Source organism: Vipera berus, assembly GCF_964194415.1.
Source record: "Vipera berus genome assembly, chromosome: 2".
Lineage (NCBI taxonomy): Eukaryota > Metazoa > Chordata > Lepidosauria > Squamata > Viperidae > Vipera > Vipera berus.
Window position 1 is genome coordinate 113,524,542 of NC_138203.1, and position 12,108 is coordinate 113,536,649.

At 37.4% G+C, this 12,108-nt stretch overlaps 1 protein-coding gene across 12 annotated transcripts in view; it reads right to left on the minus strand.

The window, feature by feature from the left end:
• Positions 1 to 2,469: 2,469 nt before the first annotated feature.
• Positions 2,470 to 12,108, minus strand: part of ILF3 (interleukin enhancer binding factor 3) — a 28,920-nt gene continuing 19,281 nt past the window's right edge. The window contains exons 10-20 of one of the 12 annotated variants that reach the window (XM_081318186.1): positions 11,880 to 11,991; positions 11,669 to 11,797; positions 11,258 to 11,457; positions 9,505 to 9,663; positions 8,826 to 8,963; positions 8,557 to 8,730; positions 8,225 to 8,378; positions 7,866 to 7,919; positions 5,214 to 5,453; positions 3,567 to 3,689; positions 2,470 to 3,101 (exon numbers count right to left, since the gene is read on the minus strand). In XM_081318186.1, the coding sequence (XP_081174312.1) occupies positions 2,971 to 3,101; positions 3,567 to 3,689; positions 5,214 to 5,453; positions 7,866 to 7,919; positions 8,225 to 8,378; positions 8,557 to 8,730; positions 8,826 to 8,963; positions 9,505 to 9,663; positions 11,258 to 11,457; positions 11,669 to 11,797; positions 11,880 to 11,991 (1,614 nt within the window). In that variant the 3' untranslated portion in view covers positions 2,470 to 2,970. Of the gene's footprint in view, positions 3,102 to 3,566; positions 3,690 to 5,105; positions 5,454 to 6,954; positions 7,555 to 7,865; positions 7,920 to 8,224; positions 8,379 to 8,556; positions 8,731 to 8,825; positions 8,964 to 9,504; positions 9,664 to 11,257; positions 11,458 to 11,668; positions 11,798 to 11,879; positions 11,992 to 12,108 lie in introns of those variants that run through there. The other 11 variants (XM_081318184.1, XM_081318180.1, XM_081318183.1 and 8 more) reach the window with 11 other exon arrangements.

Below are 12,108 nucleotides of genomic sequence, written 5' to 3' on the forward strand. Positions count from 1 at the left end.
CACTTTGCAAAGGAAGAGTGGTCCAAAATTCCGGGTGAGAGGTGTAAGAAGCTTATTGATGGTTATAGGAAGCAACTGATTTCAGTTATTTTTTCCAAAGGGTGTGCAACCAAATATTAAGTTAAGGGTGCCAATAATTTTGTCCACCCCATTTTTGGAGTTTTGTTTGACATTATGTCCAATTTGCTTTTTTTCCTCCCTTTTTTTGTTGTGTTCCAATACACACAAAGGGAATAAACCTGTGTATAGCAAAACATGTGTTCCTGCAATACTTTTCTGTGAGAAATACTTGTCTGGAAAAATTTCTGGGGTACCAACAATTTCTGTATATTAGTTTATTTAATAAAAGCCCAAACTAGTAACAGTTTGATAGCTTTATTAAGATTAATTCCCAAATAGCAAAGGAATGAACACATTTTCAAGTTTTTATATTTGTCTTTTTTAAAAAAAAAGCACATTAAAGTGGGGAGATTTGGCTAAGCAGCCTGTAGTCTGATGGTGAAGTATTTGTATTTCATTAAGTAGTAGACATGATTGGAGGCCTGCTGATTCTGAGATTCTGCTTGATGGAAATCCAAATATCTGAGATATTCTTCCAACTTGGAAGTTATCCTTTCTCAAATTGGTGTCATTAACCTAATAAGAAATTGTCCATCTCTGGGGATCTTCATTGTCACTACCACTTCATGTGGTCTTAAAACTAACCCTATTCAAAGCAACCTAGGACTGCATTAGTTTTTTCTGACAGATGCAGCATACTGCTGGCTCATACTTCGATGAAACAATATAGATGTTTTGTCTGGTGGTTTGGCTATGGATCAGTAAAATTTAAATTCAGAATTCAAGAGCTACAATACTTTTATCTTAAAACTAATCATTCATACTCACTTCATTTTTTTTAAAAAATGTAATTTTTAGGGATCCAAATAACTCTTAAAAGTACTATTTAAGCACTTTTGTAGTTTTTTATACTTCAGAACCATTTTTTCCCTGATAAGAGATTTAAATTACTTATCTTTTTCAAAGAAATGTATTTTCCTCCAAATTTTTCAAAATGGCTTTAAATTTTCTGATAATGCACTTATCAACAGTCTTACTTGCGTTTCCCTGAAAATAAGACTCAGTCTTATATTTTTTTTTTGCCTCCAAAAAATTGCATTAGGTCTTATTTTCGGGGGATTTCTTTTCCAGGCACCAACATCCCTGTCCAGAAGGAGCCTGTGTGGCTGCCGCTGGCCCACTTCTATGGCTGCTCACCACCACTTGATTGTCACCCCCAGCCTCTGTTTTGCCGGCAAACGCCTTCAAGGTCTCTGCAGCCCAGAACAGAGCTCCAGGATGACGCACGCGTTGTGATCCGGGCTCCATTTCACCAGCAGAAGCCTTTCCCTGAAGGCCTCTGCTGGTGAAACGGAGCCCAGGGGGGGGGGACGAGTGCTTCATTCTGGAGCTCTGTTCTGGACTGCAGAGGCCTTTCCTTAAGGCCTTTGCTGGCAAAATGGAGGCCGGGGGGAGGGTGACACATATGTCATCCCAGAATTCCCTTCTGGGCTACAAAGACCTTTCCTGAAGGCCTCTGCTGGCGAAAAGGATGCTGGGGACCAATGTGTGCACAAGTGGCTGCAGAAGTGGGCCGTCAGCAGCCATGAGGTCTCCTTCTGGACGGGGCTGTTGGTGCTACTACCGTGAGGCAAGGCACGTGTCAGGGTGTGGGAAGCCTGGCTGCAGTGGTCCTGAGGTAAGAAGGTGTAGAGCCCATGGGGAAACTCCACACTCCCACCCCAGCTTGATTTTTACACATACATCTCACCACATTTCATGCAACCAGATAGTGTGACGGGGCCTTAACTAGGGCTTATTTAGGGGAGTAGGGCTTATATTAGACATACAAGCTAGTTTATTTTCAGGATAGGTCTTATTTTTGGGGAAATACGGTATTTTGTCAGTTTGATATACTCCCCATTTCTATAGTTTTATGAGAAATGTCACAAACTTTAAAGATGCCTGTTTTCAGATTTCTAAGCAGTAATACCAACAGGTTTACATGCTAAATTTTGGGGTAAACAACTTAATATAATTGCCCTTGTTGGTATCAACCTATATCCTTTTAAGCCACAATACATATTGCACATAATATAGAATCCAGGAACCTACCACAGCAGAAACCCAAAATGCACAATTGAGGAATCCCTTAATACCACATCGCCTCATTTATTACTAATCTTTTAAAGAAATTAGATTTAAGATGATGTCACAGTTAATAAAAACTTCAACTCCACAACAGGTCAAAAAGAAGAAAATCAAATGCACATGAGTATTATTGGCATAATGGTTATGGCAAGTGAAGAGTATTTTAATAAAATAAAAATATATCAGGCTAACATTTCTTTAAAATTAAAAATTATTGGTGTTATTCTTTTACTGTTTAAAAAATAGTTTGTGAGCAGAATAACATTCTAGACAGACACATGAAGATTTTATGTTTATTTGTCTACATTCAGCATAATCCAGGAGCTGTCTGAAAGACCCAGACATACAAACCCACTCTTTCCCACAAATTTAAAAATAAATCACTTATAAAACTGAAAAACACTAAGCATTAAAATACAGAAAGCTTGTTTAAACTCACTTCACAAAAGCAGAAGACATCCCTTATCTATTTAAAGCAATCCTGTGTGTTAATACCTGTATTTAATTTAAACAAAAAAGGGATGTTGAACTCAAATTCTATTTAGACAAAAAAACTGAAATGGCAAACTAACAAACCATTAAATACACCATTAAATGTCCAAAATACAGCTAATTATGGAATCACAATGTACTCAACCATTAGTGACTGATATCACAAAGAGCACTGCAACATGGAAAACAGGGTTTACATGTTTACTGTGATGCAATAAAACTTAATATTCAAAGGTTATGCAAATTTTAGAGATAACAAAGATACAGACCCATCAAGAACAAACTTGTTTATCTATACTGATAGTTCATGCTGTGGTCATTTCTACCATATCCAGTTTGCGGAGGTTGATAGGAATTGGGAGGCCCACTGTAATTCTGATTTGAAGCTGGAGAATTGTAATTTGACTGAGAATATCCACCTAGGAAAATTAGAAGTTGCTTTAATGTACCACTGTAATTGCTACTTCGGTTATACATTTTCAATTATTATGCATAAAAATATTTAGAACACCAAACTAAACATACATATACACTACAACATGTAAGCTGGACTTCAGACCACTTAAGAATATTTTACTTTGTCAATTCAGTAACTAAGTGCTCTGGCATATATGCACATTTGGAAAACAGGACCCCTTAGCTCCAAGCTTTGTAGGATTATCAAAACATCCCATTCCTTTTCCTTCCTTCTTTTCTAATGCCGAGAGCTAAAAAATAATACTTTCCCCCTTTAGTTTACTACATTCATCTTAGAGTTAGGGATGCAAAGACTATTGATACTATCCACAGATAACAGTTAGCCATTCAGCCAATGCAACATCTGTGGGGAAAATTTGTCTCACTAACACGAGTGTTTAAGTTTGCATGTCTAACTCTATACTGACCTTGCTTACCTTGATAAGATGACCCTCCTGCCCCAGCTCCTCCCCCATAGCCACTGGTATTGTAGGAGGCACCTCCTGAACCATAGCTGTTTGTACCACCACCTCCACGTCCACCACCATAATCTGCAATCAAGGAATGCATATTAAGTCACCTATACAAATTACTGTGAACATATCCAGGATTAATGATCGGCTGTCTCCACTTTCTATATATAAGATGCTCACTTTTCTCTATGCAGTCCTAAAACATAGTAGCTGCAGCAAAGAAACTACTCTGCATCTAGATGCCAGAAACTGCAATGCATGAATACTTTTCTTTCAGGTATATCTCGTTGTATAGCTAACATGGGGCCCAGAATTTCTATCATGTCATGATGGTTGTATGTTGAAGCACCAAACTGATTGACTAATTTAACTTTTTTGTAAGCAAATGCAGTAGTCATAAAACAAACATAGCAGGCATTAAATGAACCTATTGTTTTCAATGGACAGTTTTTCTGCAGAAACTGGAAGTGAACACCTGTTTCCAGCAAAAATAATAATAATCATAAATTGCAGTCATGTGACTGAGATACTGCAGCCATAAAATGTGATCATGTGACTACATGGGAGGACCTTCAAATCTGGGTCATAAGTACCTGGGGGGGGGGGACCCTGTCATAACTCAAGAACTACTTCCATTCTATTCAGGTTTACTTGACAATGGCCATCTTTTTCCTTTCTCCAAATGGTGCTTATCTAGATTTTGTTAATGTTTTATTCCAGCAATTTTGAGATTCAAGGGTGAAGCAGGCTGAGGAAGGTTACCACATTGGCACATTTCAGTTTAATTTGTCAGGTTGATTAAACCAAACTTTCAAAATATTCTTCTAAATCACTTCATCTAGTTTTCAGCTCAATATCTGCTATTTCACAAGTTTAAACTGCTCTTTATCTTATCATTGCAATAGTAGACAACTTCTAACAATTACGGGTAGTCCTCGACTTACACAAGTTTGTTTAGTGACCGATCAACGTTACAACAGCATTTTAAAGTGACTTATGACCATTTTTCACATATAGCTGTTGCAGCAACCCCATGGTCATGTGATCCAAATTCAAACATTGACAACTGGCTCATATTTATGACAGTAAGTTCCCAGGGTCATATGATCACCTTTTGCAACCTTCTGCCAAGCAAAGTCAATGGGGAAAACAGGTTTACTTAACCATGTTACTAACTTAACAAGTGCAGTGGTTTACTTAACTAATGTGGCAAGAAAGGTCATAAAATGAGGCAAAATTCACTTAACAAATGTCTCACAAAGCAACAGAAAAATTGGACTCAATTGTGGTCGTAAGTTGAGGACTATCTGTATACATAATCACTCATAAATAGCAGAGCTTAAGCCACAATTACTTTTTGAACTATTCCCATCTTTTCTCTGTCTTTACATTATGGCTTTAAGCATATTTACTCGGCATAAACTAGAAGTAAGCTTATGTGATGTCTATTTGAATCGTTCTCAACTTCCAACCCATCACCCACAAGAAACTCACTGAATTTACTTTCATAGTTGTACTCTGATCCTCCAGCACTGCCACCAGGAGTGTTATAGGAATTTGAGTAAGAAGCATAGTTGCCTTGGTTATAGCCCTTCTGCTTGCCTTGTGGAGGACCATAATTGCCATACTGGTTTTGGTTATATGATTGTTGCTGTTGGCCTTGATGGGACTGATACCCTGAGCCATAAGAAGGCTTCTGCTGTCCACCATGTGGTTGTTTTTTCCCAGCATGCTTAGGAGGAGCAGGAGAACTGTAGTCACCACCTTGATAATAGGAACCATAGCCAGAGGAACCACCTCCTCCTGTATTGCCCGAATGGCCACCATTACTGTAAAACTGGCCTAAAGACAAAAGAGCAGGGTCAACCACTATAAAGGCAATACTCATGTTCAATATATCATATTCATGAAGATGAGTGTGTGAAATTGTTCTGAAGTGATCCCTTAATTAAGAAACATTAAGTAGGCTGTCTGCAGAATAAAAAAACAAAAATACCTACCTGCCAAATTAAATGTCCTAATTCTTGTTAACAATTGTAAGGACTGAATATAGTATATAGTTCTTGCATGAAGTGTATCATTATACTTTATATTAATTAATCCCACCATGTTGAGCTGTGTGTAATTCAAAATAATCTAATATAGTGTTTTGCACAATGTGGAGTCCCTTGTAAATAGCAATTTCCTAAATTAGAATTAAAAATTATTCCAATAGTTATATATTGCAGTTGGTGACAGAATGTAAAATAGAGATGGTAACAGCTGGAAACAAAATCAGAGTACTTACAATAATGTGCACAGCATATACTCTGCACAATTGTTCCCTGCATGGCACAGGCAGAAACATATACATTCTTGGTGTGGGGAGAGAGCAGAGTAAAGGCAAAGGACACAAGGAGAAATGTACAAAATAATGGGAAGGAATGAAAAGAAAGATTGGTAGGTTGGCTTAGAGCACAAGGACTGAGTGTTCCAGCCTTTCTGATAAGATCCCTCTCGATTTTGCCCTGGTCAAAACTCGAAAAAATAAAAATGTACACTTCTGAGCCACTACATGCTCATTTTGTCCATGGGAGAAAAAAATCATTTAATGCATATTGCTATTCATTTTAAAATGGTTGGCTCTCCACTTTGAATTCAATTTGAAGTTTATGTCTCAAGTCATGTACAACCAGAGATTTTTTTTTCTTAAAGGAACATAAGACACTACATCAGCTCTGACACATAATTAGCATACAAGTTACCAGTTATGCTTTATAAAATATAAAGCTACATGCTTAAAAAGTGTAGTTATAAATGAACTCACAGTTGTGGTTCAGTAAGAGGTCATGTACAAAGAAACGTAAACCTGTTACTTGGGAGTAATTTTACTTCTTAATCCAAATTATTCCTAAAACACATTCAGAACTGCTTCTTTCAGAATAACAGTATTTAAAAATGAATGTTAGTTTTTTTAATTGATATCAAATGTCATTTTTATATTTAGAGCCTTTATCCAAATTCATATCTCCACTGTACTAGCACTTATTTCATTAATTACTAAATTAGTAGGTTTAACATTGTTCCTAAGGCAGCAATCAGACTAATCACATTTAATATGGCTACTAAAGCAAAGAGAACCAAACAATCCATTTATTAGAAATCTTAATAACTAGTTTATTCCCTGTGTCTTTCAATGTTCAGTAGTTTTCATGTCTTGTGATACTACCTTCATCTTCTGGGAACATGTACTGGAGAACAAGAAAAAAGAGCCACATCCTGTAAGAACTGCAACAAACCCACTGCAGTTAACCAAACCATTGAAATGTTAAAGATAATACAACCCAACAAGTGTAACTCAGACTACAGGTACTGCATTTTATATTAATACAAGAAACCAATGGATGTAGAGATTAAAATCAGCACATATTATTTTCACGTTAAGAATATGCATGCTCAAAATTTAGGTTGTTGTCATTTCAGAATTATTAAAAGGAATTTTGCCTTATTACAAGCATTTACCCACTTTTTGGGACTAAAATTTGTACAAAATCTCTTGAAAATTTAAGACAAAAAGGTAGCATATTTTTGCAAGTTCTGTAAAAATAAAATGCTTTCCATAAAAAGCAAACAAAGGCCTTTTGCTTGTGAGCAGAACAAAGTTGGCTCTTATTGTGCATAATGCACAAAGACATTCCTTGAACCTTTGCTCCCCAATAGTGTACATCCACATGATCAAAGGCAAGTCACAATTAAAACTGCCACTGTTTGTAGGCTAAGTTTCAGAAAGCTGCGGTGAAAAGCCACTGTTGAGAAACCCAGTGAAGCACAGGGACACAGCACGAACACATTGGTTTTGGAGTTCGAGAAAATTGGAGTAAAAAGTTGTTTTATGTGCAATACTTTTAGATGATCTAGGAAGACCCAAAATCATGATAGCCGTAGCAGTCTGTGAAAAAGTCACCTACAAAAGGGGGAGACAGAGCAGAGGAAAAAAAATTAGAATTTTTGAAGATGGCAAAATGTGCCACATTTTTAAAAATTATTTTTTATTTCTCTGCTCCCGTCATCCCCCCTCCCCATCAAAGGCCTTTCAAAACAAAATTGTGTATTTTAGGGAGAACTGTTTTACAAGAATGGTGTATTGCTTCACTTGGCTTAAAGCAGAGAAATTTAAAATCAACTTTAAAGAAATATTTGCTCATTTCACTATGCAAAATAGTACTGAGTTTGTTATCCCAGAGCGTTGTCTACTTTTTCCCATTAAACACTTACTATAGCCTGCTGTTGCAGAGTTGCCACCATAGCCATAACTTCCATATCCAGCCCCTAGGAGAAATTCCAAAAACATTATACAATTGGAAGTATGAGAAATGAATGACATAGAATTAAGTTTTTATGCTTGCATAATATCTAAGTATTTTGACACACAGAGTGGTTTGTAGAGAACCCAGTATATTCACTATTTCCCAAACCCAGCAACATTTCACCCACCCCAAATGGAGTAGCCAAATTCCAAACGTTATGAATAGAATAAGCTCAAACATAAGATATAACATTTCAAAGGTTAAGTTACATAAGGCAACATATTGTTTCTAAATGTCACAGTGGTAAATAAAAGTAATGCAACTCACCAGCATTCATATAACCTCCGTGACTGGCACCACCAAATCCACCTCTGCCACGGCCCCGGCCCCTGATACTTCCTCCTCTGCCCCGGCCCCGCATGCTTGGAGGAGGTGGTACTTCAGCATGCATAGGACCTCCCATACCATAGCCTGGATTATGCTGTTGAAATTAGAAAAATGTAAGAAAAGGATTAATTCCTGGCTCTGGCCACTTACAGCATGTGAAAACTGCATATTCAAATGTGCTTTAAAATATTGATCAAACTTTAACGCTCAGTTTTTAAAGAAATGCATGGGTTATTTCCGATATAATTATAAACTGTAGTGCATATGCCTACCTTTACAGGAAATTTGGGTCCACCTCGTGCTGGCATAGGGGCTCTTTTTTTCTTCTGCTCCATTGGAAGGGGAGCATCTGGAAAAAGCTTTTCTAATGCAGCCAGTGCAGCATAAGCTTTTGCCACCTTTTTATTTGAACCAGCTCCTTGGAACTTCTGGCCATCAACCTCAACCTTCAAAATGAGAAATGATTTCAGGAACAGAGCTGCAACTTTAATAAACTATAACAGCAATCATGAACACAGTTTTGTGGACCAAATCATCTCACCTCCATCACAAACCGTTTGTCATGACTGCCACCAGTTTCTGAAATCAGCTCATATTTTAAGCCACGCCGTTTCTCATTGAGTTCCATAACTGGATTTTTTCCATGCTTGGTCAATATTGGTCCTTGCTGTTTCACATTCTAAGTAAAAAACATCACAATGAAAATATGTCTGATTAAACATTAAAAAGCACTAATATTTCCTCCAATATTTCAAAATTATAACTTACACATTAAAGAAAGGTAAATGTACACTAGCCAATTACTTGTATTATTCTGGCCCTAAATTAAAAAAAGAACCTAAATAAGCCAGCACAGGCCTATTAGCTTATTTAGCCAGTTTGTTAGAAATGTCCTCAATGCATGGCAACATTCTCTGGACAGAAGCTAATATAGGCACAGGTCACTAAGATTTGCATGTAGTTGGAGAATATCATAAGAGACACAGTAGTAACATATAGTTTAAGAATTATTTCCTTAAACAGACCATAGAACACTACACAGAAAGGTGTTTTCTAGAAAATATGATTCAATGGGGAACACCCTCAAAAAATGTTAGCTATAGGGGAGCTATGTGGAGTGAAGCAAAGCACAGAAAAAGATAATTTTAAAGTTTCTAAAGTGAAGTAGAAACATAACACTTAGACATGAAGCACCTAAAAGCATGGTAAGCCATGTTCACCTCTGTTTGCTCTGAAGGAGAAGCTGCACTAGGAGTACAAATAATTTCTACTACAGGAGGAACAACAACTGCAACTGGTTTCTGATCAGTTTCCTCTGCTGATTCATCACCTCTCTCTCTACCTTCCACACCTGTAGGCAGTCCCATGTCTTGCAGAACCTAAAAACAAGAAATTAGCTATAATTGTTCCAATACTTATTGTATAGCTTATCAACTTTAAACAATCTTATTACCTATCTTGAAAGGAACAGCCCACACTCAAATAGAAGTAATCCATCTTTTATCTGTTGGCTGTTCAGCATTTGACTTTAAGAGGCAAATCCAGATGTTGAAGGGAGCAAATAAAAAAGTTTGATTTAATTTACATTTAAATTTTACTGAAAGTAAATTAAATCAGGGGCCCATTCGGAACTAGGTTGTGGAAATGACTGGCGAGCGCACATGTACAGCTCCACTTGCATGAGGATAAGTGCACACTTGTGAAAGTTCTATTTGTATGAGAAGCAGACGCATGTGCTTGCCGCTCATGCAAATAGAGCTGCAGGTGCTCGCTCAGAACCATCCACTCCCTCCCCCCCCCCAGCTGTTGGTCCATAGAGCCAGAAAGGTTTGCAACCACTGAATTATTTTTGCTCCTTGACTTACAACAATTAAGCCCATAATTTCTGTTGCTGAGACAGTTGTTAAGTTAATTTTATCCCATTTTACAACTTTTATTGTTAAGTGAATCTGGCTTCCCCATTGACCTTGCTTGTCAAGTCGCAAAAGGTGATTACATGACCCCTGATATTGCAACCATCATAAATACGAGTCAATTGCCAAGCACCTGAATTTGGATCACATGACCAAGGGGATGTTGCCATGGTACTGTGAAAAATAGTCATAAACCACTGTTTTCAGTGACATTGTACCTTCAAACAGTCACTAAATGAACTGTTGTAAATCAAGGACTACCTATAATCACTTTCAATAAAATTAATTCAATCTAATAGCAAATGTTGTAGGGATTCTAAATAGGCTCCTTTTACAAAACTGCCCCCCACCAATAGGCAAGGCCCAAGTTGGAAACAGTTTGTTAATTCAGCTAATGCCAAATCATAATAAACACAAACATATGCTGGCTACACCGAGACACATACAAAACACTTTTTTAATTTATGAAATTTGAGAGACAGAATGGTCTAGTGCAAGGGTAGGCAACGTCGGCTCTTTTATGACTCATAGACTTCAACTCTCAGAATTCCTGAGTCAGCATAGCTGACTCAGGAATTCTGAGAGTTGAAGTCCATGAGTCATAAAAGAGCTGACGTTGCCTACCCTTAGTCTAGTGCAGGGGTAGGCAATCTTGGCTCTTTTATGACTCGTGGACTTCAACTCCCAGAGTTCCTGAGCCAGCATGGTTCAGCTTGGAATCCTCTCCCTTTTCCCTCAGCGTGACTGGTTCAGGAATTCTGGGAATTGAAGTCCACGAGTCATAAAAGAGCCAAGGTTGCCTACCCCTGGTCTAGTGGCTAAGGTACTAGGCTAGAATTAGGAGACTACTGGTCCTCCCTTAAATATAAAAGCTGGCTGGGTGATATGGACCAGTCCAAAGAAAACGGGAACAGGAGAAATATAAACTACATGTGCATCCTTGAATTGCCAAAAATAAAGCTGGGCTAAGAATCAAATAAGAAGGAGACAACAATTCATTTTCTGAGAATAAATTAAGCTATGTTTAAAAGCAAAGGCACTTATTACAATTACTCTTTACCTTTACTGCTACATGCAACTTGGCTGTTTTTTTGGAAGGTCCTGAAGCTTCATAAGTGATGCCATCAACTTCCACAGACATAGTAAATATAGGAGCATGAACTGGACCTGTCTGAGATACTAGCTTATATTGAAGTCCAGGTTTTAGCTGATTCAGCTTCATAAGAGCATTCATAGCTTGTGGAGGATCTGACTTTTCCTCTGAAGAAAAGAAATTATTTTTAGATAAAAACATCTTCATATGAGAACCTATACGTTAACACCGCCAACTGCTAAATGCAGGTTTTATTGCTATCAAGCAAAAGCATAAAGCCCGTCATTTCTGAGAACTTTCTACTATTTATCTAGTTACATATAACACTGCAACCAAAATAACTATCTTAGTGAACACCTAAAAACTAAGCAAACCTACCTCTTGTCAACTCAATACCTTTTTTCTGAATCTTCTTTTTCTTTTTGCTTGGAGATTTCTCTTCTCCATCTTCTTCCATGGGACGTTTTAAAGGAGTAATGGCATATGTTGTGCTAGGGGGGATCTGGACTGATAGGATAAAGAATTCAAAATTTCAATAAAATGGCCAAAAAATCTCTGAGAAATAAAGTTCACAAGTTTCAAAACTTACCAGTGTAGTCAACTGGATTTTCATTTTTTGGTTTCTTGGGCATCTTTGATGGCAATGGATCCATTCCCAAGACTTTGTGAAGCTGTCCAAAAGCAGCAAGCCTTAGGGCATGCTAGAAAAATATAATGGATGTTATTGAAAAGTCACTCTGCTCCCAACATCTATTAAAACAACACCCAGTCCCAGTATTTCACATAACATGTTCTAAAAAAAAATCATAGTTAAGTAC